This window comes from Typopeltis vanoorti, chromosome 18 (assembly GCF_054136105.1).
Source record: "Typopeltis vanoorti isolate ZY-2024b chromosome 18, IOZ_Tvanoo_1.0, whole genome shotgun sequence".
Taxonomy (NCBI): Eukaryota; Metazoa; Arthropoda; class Arachnida; order Uropygi; family Thelyphonidae; genus Typopeltis; species Typopeltis vanoorti.
Genome location: NC_143566.1, coordinates 107,295,272 through 107,317,318, shown reverse-complemented (window position 1 = coordinate 107,317,318; position 22,047 = coordinate 107,295,272). Strand labels below are relative to the sequence as shown.

General features: G+C 39.0%; 1 protein-coding gene across 1 annotated transcript in view; it reads left to right on the top strand.

Moving 5' to 3' along the window:
- The window catches only part of LOC150097038 (guanine nucleotide-binding protein G(o) subunit alpha-like), a 178,364-nt gene that overhangs the window by 88,659 nt on the left and 67,658 nt on the right, over nucleotides 1–22,047 (top strand). The window contains exon 3 of the mRNA XM_090408506.1: nucleotides 17,099–17,240. Coding sequence (XP_090264632.1) covers nucleotides 17,099–17,240 — 142 coding nt within the window. The remainder of the gene's footprint in view (nucleotides 1–17,098; nucleotides 17,241–22,047) is intronic.

Genomic DNA, 22,047 nt, shown 5'->3' with positions numbered 1-22,047 from the left:
TGTTCACTATAACTGGAAGCTTGTCTGATTAGTGGATTGGGATGAGAATGTGCCTTGCTGAAGAACTTTTCCGCATGGTCATGAAGGAGAGAACGGATGTCAGGGGTTCCGGTTTCTCTGTGGATCTGCGTGTTTCTGACGAACCACGGGGCGTCTAAGATCATCCGCAGGCATTTGTTTTGTATCCTCTGTAGTTTCTGGATGTTAGATTTGGATGTGTGACTCCATGCCGGGGATGCATATGTGATTACTGGTCGTATTACCATCTTATATAATAACAGCTTGTTGCGTTTATCCAATTTGCTGTTGCGATTGATCAGGGGATAGAGTTGGGCTATGGTTCTGGATGTCTTTGTGCCTATGAGCTTGATATGGCTGTTGAAATTTAGCTTTTTGTCTAGCTGCACTCCAAGGTATTTGGCTTCTGTCTGCCATGGTATCTTTTTACCGAGAAGTTCAATATCATCTTATATGAAGGCTTTGCATCTGGTGAACAGTATAGCTGAGCTTTTGACGGGGTTTACTTGTATCCTCCAGTCGGAGAACCATTTCTCTAGCTTTGTGATAGTATCCTGGAGACGACTGATCGCCAGGTGTGGGCGGAGAGATCTTGTCATTATGGCTGTATCGTCAGCATATAGGGCTGTGATGGTAGTCCTCAGGTTCTGTGGAATGTCAGCCACGTAGATTGTGAAAAGTAAAGGAGCCAAAAGAGATCCCTGAGGTACTCCTGCCAGGATTTTGCGCCTAGTTGAGATGGTGCCATTTATTTTTATCTGCATGGATCTGTCAGTGAGGTATGATTTTATTAGATGGGTAAGGTTTGTTGGAATGTTGACCTGAATGAGTTTATAGAGTAATCCTTGATGCCATACCTTATCAAAGGCCTTGGCAATATCCAGAAAAACTGCAGCTGTGTGAAGGTTCCAATTGTATCCTTGAGTGATATGCTCCACTAGTCGGTGTATTTGTTGTACTGTGCTGTGCATACGGTGGAAACCGAATTGTTCGTTTGGAATTATTCCTAATTGGTCTGATTTTTCTTGTAGTCTTGAAAGGATAATTTTTTCAGCAATCTTTCCCAGGTTGGAAAGCAGGCTTATTGGACGGTAGCTTTGCATGAGTTGCGGATTGTTTCCTGGCTTTTTTATTGGTATGATGTCTGCTGTTTTCCATGTAGAGGGGAAGTGTTGTATCCTCAATATTGCATTGGTTATGTTAACCAGGTGCATAATAGCCTTTCTAGGAAGTAATTTGATGATTCTGTTAGTAATTCCATCTGGCCCTGGAGCTTTTTTGTTGTTTAGATGCTTTATGATGTTGGTTATTTCAACTGGAGTAGTGGGGGTGATGCTTCGGACTGATTTAAGGTACGCTTGACCTGCTGGTGGACTTTATATATGTGGGTGATGTTTATATTATCATATGACGGGCTGCATTGTTTTTCTAGGTTTTCTGCTATTGCTTCTGCTTTTTCTTTATCAGTGTGCGCCGTTCCATGAGCAGTTTGCATGGGCGGTAGGGGACTGTGTTTAGTGCGCAGAATCTTCAGAAATTTCCATATTGGTGACTGCTTCTAGTGCTTTTTTAATTTGGCTTGTTAAATTGCTTATTGCTTCATCTATGTCTTCTTTTTTGTGGATGATTGGTACAGGACCAATGTATTCTGGTAGGATTTTAGCTAGCCTATCCCATGATATGAAGGTGTGCTGGTGGGCCAGTTGATCTTGTGTGCCAAGTTTGATCAGGATTGGGTTGTGATCGGATGATAGTTCATTGAGCGTCTCTAGTTTGTATTGATAACTGATGTTTCTAAGGATAGCTATGTCAAGTACATCTGATCTGCCATGAGGGCTGTAATGAGTGTGCTCAGTGGGTCCTGCTACCACAACTGAGTTAAGTGTTGAATAGTTGTGTAGTATGCGACCACTTCTGTTGTTGGTGGTGCTGAACCATGCTGTGTGTTTGGCGTTCAAGTCACCTACTATGATGGTGGGGTCTGTGGTGCCAAGGACTGCATCCAGGTCTGTTGTCAGTAGAGGATTGCTTGGTGAGTTGTAGGCAGCAAATATCTTGAGGCTTCCAGCATTGTTTGTGTGGACTTGTATTCCTGTGGTTTCCAGGTTTGTAGTCTGTGGGTTGGATATGACATTGTGGTGGAGGTATGGTTTGATGTAGATGGCAGTGCCTCTCCCTCTGGAGCTAAGTCTATCCGTTCGGTATATTGCGTATCCTCTTACTTTTGGGCAGGTCTTAGGTGGGTCTCGTTGATCAGCATTATGTCCAGATTGTGTCTTTGTGCGAATTCCTGTAGTTCTAATGTTTTGTTGGTGAGGCCATTGGCATTCCAGGCTGCAATTAGAAGCGAGTTAGGTTTTACTTTTGTTTTATTCATAGTTGAGTGCTGTGAGTATGGAATGGGTTCCTTGCAGGAATCTCTTTGTGGAGGATGGAGTTGGGTTTGTTCTGCTGAATTCCTGGAGCATAGTGGCTAGCGAAGCAGTCAGTATTGCTGTGATGTTGGAGCCTATTTGATTGCTTTGTATTGTGTCCTTTGGGCGGGCTGCTTCAGCATAGGTCTTGGTGGAAGGTTGAGCCCTTTCCTGACTTTTATGGCTTGGGTTTTGATGGTTTGATGACTGTGCAGCAGAGATGCTTTGATTGGTGGTCCAGATTGGGGGAGGTTGGGCGGGTCTAGTAGTTCCGTGATTTCTGGGATGGTGGCTGCATCCTTTGTAGTTTGCTGGGTGGGGACCTCCACAGTTGGCACATTTGGCTGGTGTGGTTCTTGCTTTTGTGCATGTAATGGTTTGATGATTCTCGCCACACTTCAGGCATCTGAACTCGGCTTTACAGAGTCTTTGGGCATGGCCAAACTTTTGGCAACGATGGCATTGCCCTGCTGATGCCCTTTTCCTGAGTGGCTCTGTTGATATTTTAAGTCCACAGACCGCAGTTATGTCATAAATTTGTCTTTGAGTGTTCTGTATCTCAACCAATACTAATGGCATTGGTTGTTTATCGGATCTGTACATCCGGCTGAATTTGATAGGTGTTAGGCCCTGCTGGGTTAGGTCAGCCGCGATCTCCTCGGCGGTAATGCCTTCGGTGACACCTCGCAGTACAACCTTTAGATTTCTTTCGCTGCTTAGTGCGAAGGTGTGGTACTGTAGTTTGTTGTTATCCATCATTTTTGTTATTCCTCTGTAGTCTGTGACTGTTGTTGGTTGAAGTTTTACACCTTCGTCGGTGTTTTTGGCCCAGGAGTATCCAATTTGATGTTCTCTTAGGTTTCTTGCAACTGTGGTCCATTTTTCCTTTTCACGGAGAATTACCGGGGGGACCTTTTCCCTTTTTTCCGGGACTGTTTGTGAGGGAGTTTCGTTTTCCACTTGATCATCCTCGATTCTCCGTCTCTTGCCCGTCTGTTCTCCTGTGAAGACCGTCTGACTGGGACTCTCGGGCAGGGAGATGGATGTGTCATTGATCTCTTCCACTTCGCACTCCATATCATCGGATTCTTCCGGCTGTGTGTACAGGTTTAGGAAACCTGGCCATTCAGTATCAACTTTTTTAAGCAGTAATTTAAACAATTTTAATGCTTGTTCTTTATTTAGATGCTCTAGCAGATCAGTAATATTATCCATGTCTGTTTTATTTGTTGTTATATCTAGTAGGTAGTGATTGGAAAATTGCTTATGATCGCAATTAGAAATCCCGCAGGTCTTGAGACCTGCCAGCAGAAATTTTGTAGAGGATATTGCAGATGAAAAGGATTGCCAGCAATATCGAGCGATTAGCTAAATGCACAAATCAATATCATATGAAATTTCAGAAAATGAAGAACGCTTACCTCTATATATATCATTTATCATTCAAAACTATCGCACTGAACTAATACGCGAGCCGCCATTTGCATTCAGATTAGTCCTCAGTCGACAATTGCAATTATAGTCCTTATAAGGACTGGCTTAAAGGGGCGAAGCAAGAATGCTTTTCATATTCCCCGTTATCTGTAGAGGACAGTGTAGGGATAAGGTGTTATTGAGCAATTAAAGCTCTGATCATGGCAGGAGGGTAACAGCAATAGCCGAGCCTCAGTTAGAACTTCATTGGCTACAGCATTGCCATCCATTACCCTACAAGAGTATTGGATTGAATGAATCAATCACCGACTATGTAAGTAAAGGTGAAATCTCAAAAATACGGACGATCTCTAGGCCACTCCATAGTGGGCGAAAGACCGTCCTAATCTCAGCGTTGGTTCCACTCAGTGACGGGCTCCCCGACCACTGAGCAGAACCGCTCAAATTCCGAGGAAAATAATTCACCGACAAAGCCCCTCAGCGGGCCGTGCCGGAGAACAGCTTCCCCGGAGACTCAAAGTGCTCCCTTAAGGCAAAAACCTTAAGAGAGCGAACTCAAAAACTCATCGCCCAAGGGGGTAAGAGCAACAGCCGAACCTCAGTTAAACTTCATGGGTACAGCTTTGCGTTGCTATCCATCACCCCCAAGGGCATTAATGAATCAATCACCGACTATGTAAGTAAAGGTGAAATCTCAAAAATACGGACGATCTCTAGGCCACTCCATAGTGGGCGAAAGACCGTCCTAATCTCAGCGTTGGTTCCACTCAGTGACGGGCTCCCCGACCACTGAGCAGAACCGCTCAAATTCCGAGGAAAATAATTCACCGACAAAGCCCCTCAGCGGGCCGTGCCGGAGAACACCTTCCCCGGAGACTCAAAGTGCTCCCTTAAGGCAAAAACCCTAAGAGAGCGAACTCAAAAACTCATCGCCCAAGTGGGTAAGAGCAACAGCCGAACCTCAGTTAAACTTCATTGGTACAGCTTTGCGTTGCTATCCATCACCCCCAAGGGCATTAATGAATCAATCACCGCATCTCACGGTCGATTGAGTCACTCTCCGACAATTGCAATTCACACTTCTAACTTATAGTCTAATATTCGTATTTTAAAAAATAAAAGGTGTCTGAAATTTTTTTCTTTAAAAAATGAAAAAAAAAAAAGAATCAAACTCAGAATTTCTATCATTAAATTAAAATAACTTATAATATTCAAATATATTTTAGATAACAATAACAAAAAAAAAAAAAGCAACGAAAAGATCAACAAAACTAAATTAGTTATTTATTCATTTAAACCGAACAAAAGTCAGTTTTCTATACAGCAATTCTCGCATTTGTATTGCACATTGTTGTTATTTTGAGAAAAAAAAATTATGTCTATCTTTGAGGTCTCGTTATGTAATGCGGTTTCATAATACCAAACGATGTAACCAACCTTTGATCTAAAAAAAAATGTTTTTGAGATTAAATCAGATAATTATTTGATAGAAATACAAGCGGCCTGTCTTCTGCTAAATGCTTTACACCTTCTAATTAACTAAAATAATTAAATACAGACATCCGTTTATTATGGTTATTTTTCATGTTATAACTATATTTTTTTGGCAAGATTTGTTCTTTTAAGCTAATGCTATATCTTAAAATAATTTTTATTTTATTTATAGAAATTTACATAATTAAGAAAGTGTATAAATCCGCGCCTAACTCACAGTTAAACAATTTTTTATTTTATTTTTTGTCCAAAGATATTTACATTTTATATAACATATCTTTTCATAATTACCCTTGGCTACGTTTTCAGACTCACCCGAAATCTGTAGGATGGTATAACTCTTAAAGATTCAATAAGCCATAAGCAGTCTTTGCTTTGCAGATAATGTTGTGTTAATCGACTCTAACATTCAATTCGAGGGTGGTCTGAAAAGTTCTCGGCCTCGACCATAGATGGCAACACTATCGGCAAGGGTTGTTTTTTCTAAGTTGGTACATCTGTCATAATCATCCCTGTGAAATCCCAAGCCATTCTGTCAAGTAGTGTGTTTTATACAGCTGTCTGAAGCAAAAATGTTGTCTGTACCCTTGAAATGGATAAAATTGAGTATCGTGGGGTTATAAAATTTCTTTTTGAAAGAAGGTTGAACGTCAAAAGAAATTCATTCGAAGTTCATAAAAGTTTATGAGCACTCTTCTCCTTCGTTTTCGACAATTAAGAAATGGGCTGCCGAGTTTAAACGTGGTCGTACCAGCCTTGAAGATGATCCACGTGAAGGACGTCCAAAAAGTGTAACAACAACAGAAATCATTGATCAAGTGCACGATATGGTATTGGATGACCGGCGAGTCAAAGTGCATGAAATTGCTGAGCCTATAGGCATTTCAAAAGAACGTGTAGGATATAGTTTGCAGGAAGAATGGCAAATGAAAAAGCAGTGCGCAAGATGGGTGCCACGCTTGCTCACAGCAGATCAAAAATACACTCGCATGAAAATCTCTGAACAGTGCTTGGAGCGATTTAACAAGAATAAAACTGATTTCGTGCGTCGATTTATTACTATGGATGAGACTTGGATTCACCAGTACACACCAGAATCCAAACAGCAGTCCAAACAGTGGACTGAAACCGGTTGTTCAGCGCCAGGAAGACAAAGTCGGTTCCATCAGCTAGAAGGGTCATGCCATCGGTGTTTTGGGGATGCTAAAGGCATTTTGTTTATTAATTATCTTGAAAAGGGTAAAACAATAACCGGGGAATATTATTCCGATCTTTTAACTAGAATAGACGAAGAAATTAGTGAGAAAAGATCCGGTTTGTAGAAGAAAAAATCATTCATCTGGTTAATGCACCTACCCACAAAGGTGTTTTGGCAATAGGAAAATTAAGGGATCTGCACTATGAATTGTTTGCACATCCACCCTATTCCCCAGATTTGGCTCCCTCTGACTTCTGTCTCTTCCCCAAATTAAAACTCTTCCTTGCTGGTTAGCGTTTTTCTTCGAATCAAGAGGTGATTGCAGCTGTAGAGGGGTATTTTGTAGATCTTACTGATAGCCCCATTATACCGTCCCTGGGACGATATAATGGCGCTGGAGCATCGCTGGAATAAATGCATTAGTCTAAAGGGAGATTATGTTGAAAAATAAAAATAATTTTGAAATTATGAATTCGCTTTTTCATTGTTAAGCCGAGAACTTTTCAGACCACCCTCGTACATCTATTCTGTAACTGACGCAGTGAAAAGTAAGCCCAAAGCTCTTCATTTCCATAAAAGCCTAATTAATATCTGGAAATCCAAACTCATCACCACAAACACCATCACATTTCGTTTGTACAAAGCCACACGTGCAGTTAATATCATCAGTAACTAGGAACAACGTGCTTTTCAACAATCCAGAAAAGTCAACTGAGGTGATCGGGATGTCAACTTTGACATCCCTTCATCTATTTCAATATTTGTTGCTCTTTACAGGCCGATTAATAGGAGAGGAATGCCAAGGAAGCAGTTTTGGGGATGCCATTTTTTCCCCTCGAATTTGACATGTACCCAAGAAGAAGAACAGTATGAAGTATTTTGGTGGACCGAAAGTGAATCAGATGAAAGAAATTCACCAAGTACTTAGCACAGCGAAGTGTCTTGTCACATCTATGCATAGACGAGCGGACTGACAAGTGGCGTAGCTGGGGGGGGGGGGGGGGGAGGAAGTCCGCCCTAGGGCAGCACTTTTCACGTCAGACACAATTTTATTTTTCGACAATTCTTTTATGTTAACTTAGTAATTTTTATTACTTAATAATTAGTTTTTAACAACTATACTTACAACTGAAATAAACACAGTGTTTTAATTTATTTCCCTATTCGTCATTTTGATTTTTTGTAGTATTTTTGGTTTTGGATAGAGGGACGGTAAACTCAGGAACCGTCCCCCGGCGGCAAAAGCTCGAGCTACACCACCAGGGCTGACATATTAAAAATTGTCAAGCTAATTTCATTGATGGATCAGGGCATCCATCCGCAGCGATCACCGGAGACATTTGAAAAGTCTGCGCACTATAAATGATAACTACCGATCACGTGACAAACTACAAATTAGTCACGTTATGTGCATGAAGCCATCAAAACAGACCTTACTTCTATAAAGGTTGTCACTTCATGTTTCTTTTATGTCACACTCAGTTAACCTCAGTGCAATTGGAAAAACGGGTGAGACAATACGCCCATGGATTTCACTTTTCCCGAGTTCGATTCTCATCATGGGAAGAATCTCCAGGTGGATTCGTTCATCTGATTAGCCGATCTTGTATGGAAGTAGTAAACGCTTTTTTTTTTCTCCCGGAGTGTCAGGTTTTTTCATACGAGCAATTAACAAACAAAAATATTTACTGGGCGTTGATGACGTAGATTAAATAGTGAATTAGTAGATGATAGGTGGTATAGTGTGTACATGGAGGTTAAGTAGTGTAGACGTTTGTGTATGGAATACTTTCTACAATGAGTCTTCGGACTCCATGACATGTCAGTACAATTACTATTATTATGACGTGACCTCCGAGGAGTCCAAAGACTCATCGAGGGAGGGCACCTACTCTACATCTCTCCGTGTCCACCACTACACCAATGCCATCTACCGCCGACCACCACCAGTATTTTCACAGACAATCGCACACATTCATACCCACGGCGGGATTCGAACCCGCAGCCTTTTGGCTGGAGAGCGGATACATTAACCACTCGGCCAACCAGGTCGGTACTACTACTACTACTAACAATAATAATTAACAGTAATTAAGTAACAGTAATTCGACTCTTGAGCTTTCGTATCTCAGTTAGTATAGACGAAGCCCCTTGGTCGGAAAGACCTAGGTTCGATGTCCGTCAGTGACGTGGGGAACCTTCGTCTGGTCTATTTCGACGAAAGGTTAATTAGCCGGTCTCATACGGAGGTGGAGAGTTTTTTCATCTGGAAATTCAGGTTTTTCGTACCCCAAAACAGGCAAACCGTTCTCGTGAACACACATTGATTACAGTCATGAATACGTCCCATCCATATGCCGGTCCCGAGCCCGGATGAAATTGGGGGGTTGGGAAAAGCAATGGTGAACTACCCTGTAAAAAATCTTACGAAGAACGCTTTGTGGGCAATGCTTACAAAGTCACCTACGGTCGGAAACGACTGAAAGGGAAAAACCACCACTACCACTAATTCGACTCGTAATGGTAGATGGAAACACACGAAATATCCTGTTAAGAAATATTTAAATCACAAACTTCATTACTGCTTACTTTTATGGGGTTCATAACAAACAATCATTGAACCTTTCTGGAAAAGGATTTGTTGTTGCATGACAGTGTCCATATTAGGAACTGAATTATAGAAATATACCCAAGTTAAGATTTTAGATCCGACAACGCACTTCCATAAAGGCCTGTTTGGGTCCATGGTAGTATTTGCAAGTGTTTTTTTTTTATATTTTAGATGGCACTCGATTTTACTTTTAAATATGAAATAAAAACCTACAGGGGATCAGATATTTATTGAGCCTCCATTCATCAGTGTATTTAAGCGCCCACAGCCTTCCAACTATCCTTAGATTTCCTGACCACTGTAAGTATACGTGTTTGGATAAAACATCAAAATGATGGTAAAAATTAAAAAAAAAATTAAACATGAAAAAATATTGTTTATTATCGATAAAATTATACAGTTTGGTATAATTCAAAATTACTTAAAAATAAAATCCATTATCATAACCCCAATAATGTTCTAAAATAAAACCTATAACAAATGTTACGTCTTTAATTGTAATGTCGAAATATTTAAAGAGACGGAGTAAACACGATGAGCACTACGAACACTCGACTACTGGCGCAAACTGCATATAAACAACAGTGGAACTGCGCGACGGACAGTGCCGCATTACGCTAATAGCTCGCATCTCACTATGACGTGCATATTCTTGCGCGCGTAGCAATATGACACTGTGGTAAACACAGTGCCTCTAGTGTTCTTCGCCTTCCTAAGTGCTACAAGATGGATTTTTATTATTTTTTATACAAATGAGAGAATTATATAGGATTGTTGGTGATAAAATTAAATATTACAAGCAAATATAAATAAATTAATAAATATATTTATATATCGAGAAAAATTGGGGGTGCTGCAGTTCCGCAGTGCCTATGCAAGAGCCGCCTCTGTGTATAAATGAATATAAATATAATGCATTATTATTATTATTATTATATGATCACCTCTATAGTGTGCGTAGACATCGCATGAGATCCACTGACATTTCATGAAGCACAAGATCTGCCATACTTTGAACTGCTTAACTGATGGAGCACTCACAAATGACTCTGGCAATTCGTTCACCAGTTTGAAGCAAAGAATTTTTACTCCTTGCCACCTATGCTCTTACTCAATTGCAAGGGATGGCTTTGTTCTTCTGACACTAGATTTATGTACAGTAGTCCAGATGGGGTTGTACGAAATTCTTATAAAGATGTATAACTTGTTCTTATCTATGTTTGTAAGTTTGTTCGTCTTCAATAACCAATTAAGCTCGCGAGCTATTTTAGCCACTTTTGCGATGACCTTGAACTTTTTTAGTCCAACAGAACCCCACCCCCAAATCCCTAGCCTCATTAATCTCCTGCAGTCCATTGTCATCAAAGTGTAATGTAATGTATGCTGATAGGAATAACTTGGCCACAATAAATGATGGCCATTCTCCTTTCCTCCTAGATGAGAACGGTGGAGGTTGGCCCCCGGATTTCATATATTTTATTATATATTATATTAATATTTAGTCACGATGGAGGATAATCACCGTCTTTCTCGTGCTGCCAGCTTCATATTCAAAATATATTTGCTTCAAAACCAAATGATTTTACAAAGTCCATCAGTATCTTCTAGTAGCCATCCTTTCTATCTGACTCAGCTTCACTTTATTATAAATAAATAAATAAACAACTGAAGTATAACTATCCTTCACAAAATCATATCACACAATTGAAATATATTAAGAAATCTCCGACAAATTTTGAGTGTTATTGATTCACCCGACATTTTTTTTACGAGATGATCCAGAGTGTGGCTTTTTTTACATACGTCTGAACACAGTACCAAAGTAGCCAGCAGCAAAAAACGCAGAATAGCAGCGTTCTCTTAATATTTTATGGTATAAAAAACAAAAGTGGATTAATTTAGTGCATCTTTTACTTTCACTGGAATCAATAATTCACCTTTTTAATATATTATATTATCTTAACGCTATTTTTATTTAATCTATTATATCAGGACTGTCCAATCTTAGGTAATCCGAGGGCATCGCAATGCGTATCCAGTAATCTGGTGAGCAGCAGCGACAAAATCTCGAAAACTGAACAAAACGAACAACACTAATTGCGCACTAATCGCGCGCTCACGTTCCCCGTGAGCGCCAGGAGCATGCGCGTTGGAACAAAACAGAGTTAAAACGCTTCTTTGACACTTGTAATATTTGTTACAAGTGTCAAATTTTTATTAATTGTAATATTTATTAATATAGGTGAAGTAGGTGCGATTTAATTAGCACAGGCATCAGAGAGTTTTAATGAGTATCTGATAAGCCGATGAATTTTGTACAAGTTGTTGAAGTCTGCATTTATTCTGGCAGTACTTTTGATAATTTTTTTAAGGTATGAAGGAGTGAGGGGAGAAGACAGTTGTTCCTGTTTTCCCAGCTGGAGCAGAATTGGGTTATGGTAGGATGATAATTCATTTCATGATTTTAGGCTGTACTGAAATTTAATATTTTGCAGAATTACTATGCCCAAGATGTCAGCAGTGCCAATCGGATCGTGATGAGTTGGTTCAGTAGGGCCTGCCACAAAGGCGTAATTAGATCCTGAGTACTTGAAAAGGATGTTTCCGTTCTTGTTGGTAGTTCTACTGTTCCATGCAGGATGCTTTGAATTTAAGTCCCCAGCAATAATGATTGGTCACTAGTGCCCAGGACGGCATTCAGATATGAGTGTAACAAAGTTTTTAACGGTGGGTTGTAGGCTGCATAGATTTTTAGTTTACCGGCAGAGTTGGTGAGAACTTCTACTCCTGTAATCTCAAGATTGGTGGTTGAAGGATTGGTTAATGTATGGTGATTGATGTAGTTTTAAATGAAGATGGCAGTGCAGCCACCTCTGCAGTTGAGCCTATCATTTCTACGTAGTTGATATTCTTTGAGTCTGGGGTTGTCCGCCGGTCTCAAGTGGATTCATTTATCAATATGAAATCTGGATTGTATCTCTGAGTGAATTCTTGAAGTTCTAATATTTCGTTTTTGAGGCCATTCTCGTTCCACGCGATGATCTGCAGAGAATATGGAGTGAATTTAATTCTGTTCATCGATGAGTGCAGTGAGGATGGATTAAGTTATGTGCAGGAATCTCTTTATTGAGGACAATCAAGTGTTGGATTTTCTGAAATCTTGTAACATATTTGGCAGAGAGGCTGTGATGATAGATGTAACATTTGAATGTGCTGCTGGCTGATTCGGCTCCTGTGATGTCTGATTTGGGTAGACCACATCAGCATATGTCCTTGACTGTTGATGAGAATTTAATCTCTCGGAAGTCTCAGACAGTGGTAAATTGGTATCTACAGCTCTATACTATCTAATGGAGGACTGTGGAGTCGAAGCTTCTGGAGATCTCGTTATGAATAAAGGGGAAGATTGTTTGTTTGGCTCAACCCGTCTATTCTTTGGGTGGTGAGTGCATTCTCTGTAGCTGTCAGGGTGAAGGCCACCGCAGCTAGCACCTATTCGGGCTGGTTTTTGGCTTGTTACAGATGCTAGTGGGATGGCTCTCATCGCATGATAGGCATTTGTACTCCGCTCTACATAACTTCTGAGCGTGACCAAACCTCTGGCACTGCCCAGTTGAGGCTCTTTTTCTCAGAGGGTTCTGGGGTAATCCGAAGCCCACAGATTGATTTTAACTCATAAATGCTTTAATAAGCATTATGGATCTCCACTAGGACTAGTGGCATTGGGTTCTGGAAATAGAAAATCAGAAGCAGAAACATTTTCTTCCTCACTCAGCACACCTATGTCAGAGATTACTTCACAGTTTCCTGAAGTTCAATATAAAAGGTCAGATGCCCTTCAGACGAAGCCAGAGGTCAAAAGAGTAACTCCGCAACAACAATCTAGGACATATGCGGATGTAACTCGTCCTAAACAGTCATCCCGTGAATAGACAACACCACCATGGATTTTAGCAGATCCAACCCTTCACAAAGTTCTACTAACAGATTTCTAAAGGACACCCAAGCCATTATTTCAGCGCTCACTAATGAACAGTAACAAATTAAAACCAGAATCTCTAGAGATCATAGCGTAGAATGCGAATGGCCTGAGGAGTAAGATTTTAGAACTTCAAAATTTCGTCCAAAGACATCAGCCAGATGTCCTTTTACTAAATGAGACGCACCTAAGACCTTCAGACAACCCCAAAATTTGTGGATACCAACTGTACAGAGCTGATAGACTATCCCACAGAGGAGGAGGAAGCACGGCAATTTTCATTAAAAATTTCATCTCTCATGACTCCATAAACATCCCTCCTACCATCAACCTCGAGGTCACTGGCGTTGAGATTCTCACGAGTTCTGTCGGCAAATTAAAAATCTTTGCAGCATATAATCCTCTACAAAAATCATTATTTCTCTCGGATTTGAACGCCTTATTGGATACCGGAGAGCCTATCATTGTGGCAGGTGATTTAAATGCCAAGCGTTCAACCTGGAATAGCCGTTCCACCAACAAAAATGGACAGATACTACAAAACTATGCTGGTTTCAACAACTTTCATGTAATAGGTCCGCTGACTCCACCCATCACAACACTTATGGTCGGGCTGATCTGTTGAACATAGCCATATTGCAGCACATCAGACTCCAATACAATTTAATGACGATCAACGATCTGTCATCAGACCATAACCCAATACGGTTAAAATTGGGAAACCTTGAAAAAATTACCCCCCCCCCCCTCACTCATTCATTCCTTGGGAAAGGCTCTCCAAGGTACTTCCAAAATATATTGGTCCTGTTCCCATCATTAAATCAAAAGTGGAAATTGAAGCAGCTGTTAAAAATCTAACAGAACAGATTAAAACAGCCTGTGTAGCAGTTGCTACTCCTGCAACTATCCGCAAATCCAACCACATGCCAGAAGATATTATGAATCTGATTAGAGAAACAAATAAGGCTAGAAAAAGATACCACAACACCAGGGCGCCGCAAGACAAACGGATCTTGAACAGGTTCAACTCTGCAGTGAGAGATGCCCTCGCAGCCCATACAACTCAACTCTGGGGAGAAAAACACTGACCTCCATCTCTACTGATAACCACTCCATATAGAATCTCATCCGAAAGATTAAAAACAGAAATAATCCTCTTCCCCCCCTCCAAACAGATTCAGGTCTCATCCACACGGATGCTGATAAAGCTGAAGCAATAGCAAATCATCTTGAAAAACAATGTAAACTGCATACGATCACCTCGATTTTAACCATATACACAGGATCCACCGTAATGTCAGATATTCACTCAATTCTGCTCTCACATATTCCACTCAAATTGCACCCACCTCACCTGCTGAAATATATGCTATTATTAAGAAGTTTAAGAACAAAAAGGCTCCTGGACCTGATGGTATCTCTAACAAAGTAATAAACTTCTACCACACAGAGCTGTTGTCCATCTGACAAATATAATTAACTCCATCCTTCACTACAAACATTTCCCTTCCTACTGGAAACTGGCGGACATAATGCCAATCCATAAACCTGGAAAAGATCCCAGATTTCCTCAAAATTACAGACCAATCAACCTCATCTCAATTCTCGGAAAAATTGCCGAGAAGGTAATTCTTACCAGACTCCAAGATTCAGTACTCCGACTAAATATATGCCTGAGGAGCAGTTTGGCTTCCAACAATCGCATAGCACCACGCAACAAATACACAGATTAGTGGAACACATCATCACGGGTTTTAACTGGCGTCAATGCGCTGGGGCTGTTTTCCTTGACATAGCCAGTGCATTTGACAAGGTTTGGCATTATGGTTTGCTATACAAACTCATATCATCTGGTGTACCAATCGGAAGCATTCATCTTATAAAGGCATACCTCTATGATAGGCGCATGCAAGTCAGGATGTGTGGGGTAGTCTGGACACAAAAACGCATCTTGGCTGGAGTTCCACAAGGATCCTTACTAGCACCAATTCTATTCTCCTTATACTTGTATGATATACAGCACAACCCATTATCTTCAATTAAAGCTCTAAACGCTGATGATACAGCGATATTAGCCAGATCTTTAAAGCCTCACCTCGCCATCAAGAAACTGCAAGAAAACCTACTGCTAACCGAACAATACTTTTCTAAATGGCGCCTCCAAGTGAATCCCTTGAAGAGTTTAGCCGTCCTATTCTCCAGAAGATCACTGCTTCCTAAAGAAGATATTCTCCTTTTCAACACTAAAATTCCGTGGAAAAATGAGATCAAATATCTTGGTGTAATACTGGACAGAAAACTGACTTTCAGCTCCCATATTAAGACTCTCTGTGCAAACACATCAAAAGCCATAGCCCAGCTCTACCCTAATTAACAGAAACAGTAAGCTGAGCACCAGAATCAAACTTCTCATATACAAACTAATGGTTCGTCCAGTACTCATCTACGCTTCACCGGCCTGGAGTCATACTTCAAATTCTAGTATTCTCAAATTGCAACGTATCCAGAATAAATGTCTCAGAATGATCCTGGGCGCCCCATGGTTCATCCGAACTGTCCAACTGGACCGGGACACGGAGGTTCCCTATATTTATACTTTCATGCAGACTATAGCAACCAAATGCTTCTCAAAAGCATCTGTGCACCCTAACAAACTGATACAACTGGCTGCAGATTATGATGCAATGGATTATTTCAAACATAAAAGACCTAAAGCCATCGTAAACTTCAACACTGAGGACTAATCTCCTAGCCCACTCAGGGTGAGCAATTAGCTCATAAACGTTCTCCACTCACAGTTTCTCTCAAGATAGCCGGGAATACGGGAATATGAAACTTTTTCTTCACCCCTTATGTCAGTAAAGTTGATAGTTGATATTATATACAGTATATATCTGTATATATGTGAAATTTTTTTTTTACCTTGGGGATAATATATATTAAGGATACCAAGTAATTTTATAAACTTGGTTTTTTACTCCTTCTCCCAAGTAAGCAAAACAGTTAAGTTTGTGCCTGAACGTAGTTCAAGTCTAAAGGTAGTGCAACACCAGGGCAACTCGTTGTAAAGGTGGGTAAAGATCTGGTCACTATTCTTAGTATTTCCCATAATGTAAAACACATCTCACTAGGAGATGTATACTGTTATTCATTATGGGTGTGGGAGTGATCACAACCCATACTTGGTATCCTTAATATATATATTATTCCCAAGGTAAAAAAATTTCACATCTTTATCTCATCCAGAGTTTCTTACTCAAAGTAAAAGCACCTTGCAGCAACTTGTTTAGGTAAAGTTAATAAGGCTCTGTATTACTAAAAATCTTGGTATTTCAGGGTCTAGCTACACACTGAGGAGACCTCAAAAAAGGTTGAAACCGGTCTGGGTAGTGACCCCCCACCCATAATGTATAACAGTATACATCTTCTAGTGAGATGTGTTTTACATTATGGGAAATATGGGAAATAATAAGAGTAGTGATCAGATCTTTACCCACCTTTACAACGAGTTGCCCTGGTGTTGCACTACCTTAAGACTTGAACTACGTTTATGCGCCAACTTAACTGCTTTGCTTACTTGGGAGGAGTAAAAAACCAAGTTTATAAAATTACTTGGTATCCTTAATATATATTATCCCCAAGGTAAAAAACTTTTCACACACACACACACACACACACACACACACACACACACACACACACACACACACACACACACACACACACACATATATATATATATATTAAGGGGCATTGCCTACTTCATCAAGAAACAAATCCCTGTTCACAAACATTGAATAGGTATGACAATAAGCCACTGGTGGCTAAGTGATCAGTCTAACAGCTATTTAAATTAACTTCCGACAACTTTGTACCATATGTTTCTATTAGAGTAAAGGAAGTAATTTTTTTTGCATTGAATTTACAAACTTTTTTCTTTCTTCCAATAGAATTATTCACGACAGTGGATTCACTCAGGAGGACTTCAAACAGTACAAGCCCGTCGTATATAGCAACACTGTGCAGTCTTTGGTTGCTATCCTGAGGGCCATGCCTAATCTGGGGATCAGCTTTTCTAATAATGAAAGAGAGGTGAGTGATCATGCTCTCCATTGCAATACTACGCCTTCGTTTCCAAAAAAAAAAAATAATAATAATGATGGAATAGGTCCAATACAGCGATCATAGTCACCATTTTTTTAACTTAGAAATAATCAGGATGAGTGCAGTAAATCTGGTGGTAGTTAAATGTTTATAACATCCTCTGTATTCATTGTCGCCTTCGAAGCTCAATCGGAATCAATGCTGACCTTGAGTTGTAAAGACATGAATTCGATTCCAATCATATGAGAGAAACCTTTTTTTTTTTTTTTTGACTTAAGGAGAATTAGCTTTTCTCAAACTCCCTCATTACAATGGCTGAAGTGAACAAGGAAATTTTACTCCCGAAATGTCTGGTTTTTATCTTACATGACATGCAACGTAGTCAGATCAGAACACGAATTCTACCTCCTTATGCCTGTTTTCACGTAATCTGAACAATCAATCCTCCCACGCGGCTTCTACTTCTTTCCCAAAATGATTAAGTGAAAGATTGATGTCTCGTTATAAGAGTGATTAAGGTAGCTGCGATTGAGGTGGATCTCGAAGAAATTAGACTACAAAATTATTTCATCGTTTATTTCATCTTCCACTCACTTTGAGAATGCTTATGAGAAATTATGCACACATTTGGGATTTGGGAAACCACCTAAGATGGATTTTGAAAATTTGGAAAAATTCCAGTATCAACTATCGTCTCATCCAGAAGCTGTAAAAAGAGAAGAAATCAATTTATTCTAAAAATATCGATGGAAATAAAAGAAGTAGAATTTCGAGGAAGAATTTCCCTTATGCTGCCCCAAAATAAATTGATATTTTCAATTTCCGCTGATAACAATCCACATTGACTTGAACCATATACAAAAAATACTTCAATGTGGAGTTTGGTTTGGAAATGTCCTGCTATTAGATTAACGCAGATTTATAGTTCGGGCACAAAGAGTAGAAAAAGGTGTAGAGACAATTGCACATCATGATGAAACTTTTGTCTTTCGGTAGCATCAATAAAAAAAGCTGCGTGAATTGAAAATAATAGGACAAGAAAAGTTCGCGTGAATGTTGTACTCCTATAGATATCTCCGAGAAAAAATAAAGTCCGTTTTAAATAGCATTTCACATAAATGAGCCTCCTACAAAGTTAATTTTTAAACCTAACTGGGATGTCTATTCCCACCCGATAATGCCTTCATCCGTCGCGTCAGATCTGTCTGTTAGAGATATGATGGTGAAGAAATCAATAATCCCTTCTTCTACTGAAGTGTTCGCATTTCGACCTAATTGAGAATCGCTAAGAGAGTAGGCAAGTGCGTGTCCATTCTTTTGATCAGTGAACGATGTAAGTGCGTGTCCATCATCATGAGGATCTATGGCGGAAGGAGAAAAACTACTTAAAATTAATGATTCTTATTTTTTTTTCAAATAGTGGCTTTAAGAACAAATATTTCGGAAAGATATTTAGAAAACATTTCAAATGCTTTACGAATATTGTGATAATTAATATCTTTTCACGTATAAATAAACGAAATCCATATGTTTATATCTGGAGAGGACCATGATACTTGCAGGGACCCCTGATTATTGTGCTATGCCACTTTTGACAAGTGAATTGATTTTATCTATGTGTATTTTTGGCCATCGACCAATATTGCATTGATTAAATATATTATTACTAAGATATCTTGTAGAACGAGTGTCATCTTCATCTGTCGAATTTTGTATTAAGTTGTTAAGGGATTAATTCTCGATTTGTCTTCCTTTGATTATGTAACCGATAAGGTTTGACATCATTTAATATTAGTCCATTGAAGTTTGTTTTTTTTTATCCATAGTGCAAGGAAGTGGCAATGTGCCTTTTTCCATGGGATACATTAAACTTAAAAACATCGGCTAAGTTGAAGGCTATTGTCAAATTCGCTATTGTTTCTGATATTTGGAGAAAGACGTCTGTAGGATTTGTGGCTGTTTGTTTTCTTGTAGTTTGAGATTGTCATATAGAACTGACAATGCTGATCTAGTCTTCTTTAAAAATATGACTGACTGTAGGTTAAGATAAATTTTAGAGATTGTATTCATTTATTCTGATAGTTCGGTATTTGAGTTTAGTATTAGTCTGCTTTTGACTAGCCACATTATAGCGAATTACTTATATTGTGTTACGGTTAGTGAGCACAAAATGGTGACAGATGTCTGCCGTATTTTCTTCACTGAATGCAGTTTGATATCATCGATAATTTGGGTTAGCTCTATCTGATTGACTAAGGGATATTGACTGACGCTTAGTCTCCAAAGTCAGCTAGGGATAAAACGGCCCTCGCATACTCGAAAAAAATAATTTATAGAGAATTATAGAATTAGAGAATTTATATTATTTATAACTTCTAAGCTGTGCTTTCTCTGTATGAGCGTAAATGTGTTTGCCTTGAAGTTGTCTCCGTATCACTTAGTTTACTTGTTTTGTGGGATGAAAAATAAAAGTTTACACAGGAGATTAAAAAAAACTTAACTTATAAAAAACTTACTTAACCGGCTAAGTCTTTTGAAGATTCTTGCGTTCTAGACACGATTCGAACTCAGTTCTTTTTAACGAATTGGATTTCGCGACTATGCTATGGCATTGCAGTTCGGAATGGTGTTTTATATCAATGCTCTGGAATCATAATTATTCTAGTATTCTAGTATATGAAAACCTCAATTTGTTGGTTGACTCTGCATGTCCTTCCACTTTCATGGTCGCTTTTGATGTGGAAGTTGAAATGTAGAGAGAGGTCAGATGATATTTAATAAAAGGCCAAAGGCAATCATTGAGAGATCAGATAACAACACATTACTCTTCTCTGGATAACAGTTGTTGCCTCCAGCCTTCCCAGATACAGATGCTTTTGTATATATATCTGCTAAAATACTTACCTCTCTACAAATTTAGGCATTATTGAAGCTAGCAGATTTTCCTATACAAGTAGATTAGCCGTGAAGATGCCCCACGAGCAAACTTTGTTTAGTTACGTTTGGATGAAGGATCAAAACAAAATATTATAATATTTTGTTTTGATTTATATATTATAATATGATGTTAGATGTCTGCAACAATTATTATTGCGGTCAGAGTTAATGCAACGTGTCAGGGGGAAAGCTAGATCGACGTAATTAATATTCTAAATAGCATTGGTTCAGTGCTGAAACGTATGACAAATTCAGGACAATACTATGTTCAGTCCTGTGGTATCGTTTACTGAATAGGAACGATAGGATGCCGCATGAAAAGCTGTTGCATAAACTGGAGAATATGAGATTGGCATATAAGCTTGGATAAGTGGGTAGGTGATGGATGGGTATGAAGTGGTAGTATATGGGGGTGTGTGAATCTGCCAGATTTAAGGTAACCAATAGTTACCCCAGGGATCAGTCTTCAGATCATTGTTGTTATCTATATGTTAATACTATTGGGAAGGACCTGTCAGGAGATGTTCAATTATTTGCTAATGATACTAAGACAGGCAGGGCAATCAGAGATGCTACTTATATCCGGCACTTACAGAATGATTTGAACAGACTGAAAAGGTGGGCACATTTTCATGGCTATTATTTCAGTGTTGATAAGTGTAAAATTATACACTTTGGCTTGATTTACATACGTAACGGCTAGTCTGTTCGTGGGATCATACTTGAAGAAACTGATGAGGATAAGAATCTTGGAATTATGGTGGATAGGAATTTTAAGTTCAAAAGTCAAATAGCAAAAATTAGAAATACAACCCAGAAGACGATTACGATGTTGAAACGAACTTTGACATTTAAGGATAAGGAAGCGTTTTGTCTCTTCACTTGGCCTAGATACGACCGCACATGGATTACTGTGCACAAATTGGGTTTTCTGAGTACAGAGGGGGGAAAAGAAAGAGAATTACACTTGATAGAATTCTCTAAACCGCGGAAGAGTGTCATAAATTCTAATAATTGATTACAGAAAATTCTTAGGCCTTTTTTTTTTCGGCTTCATAAGCGGTTAGTAAGAGTATCCTCCCACCTCCAATGAAAATTCGAATTTTTAACTTTGCAACTCAAAACATTGGTCGTACAACCATACGAAAGGACAGGGGTTGGCCATGGTGAAATGCTTGAAAGGCTGGACTCGCTTCCCATGTCTTCACAAAACTTTGTTTATGTCCAAAAGACCTCAACTCTGCGTTCAGGTTCTAATACGTCAAATGGTCCTTAGTTGGAGTCTCAACATCCTCTGAAGAGTTTTAATTCCAAAACTCATCAGCATCTACATAGAAAGTACAAAAGTACATACACATAAACATTGGTTATTACAATTGTGAACATTGAATCACATATCAGGCTGCAGAAGGACACTCGACTTGACATTGATGAAAGATGCAAACTGGATCTTACTTCAAAAAAAAAAAAAAAAAAAAAAAAAAAAAAAGCTCAAAGAGTGCCTCTTCCGAGAATGGGAAAGGCATCAGGAGATTTTTTTTTTTTTATTTAAATGAGCTGATCTGAAACTAGCAATTGAGGCCTGCGAACGATTTTTAAATACTCCGCAAGCATTTGTATTAAAAATCTGTCAGTTTACTATATTTTATTTGTTATATATATATATATATTTTTTTTTTTTAATTTTTTAAAATTTTATTTTAATGTTTTTTTCAACAAAACACAAACTTTACAAATAATAACAATATTTTATTTTATTTATTTATTTATTTATTTTTGCTAATACCGCAAATTCTTAGAGGGCGCTTCCACTGAATTAATAATTGGTTTAGTTTTATTGCAAATATTATTGCCAAAC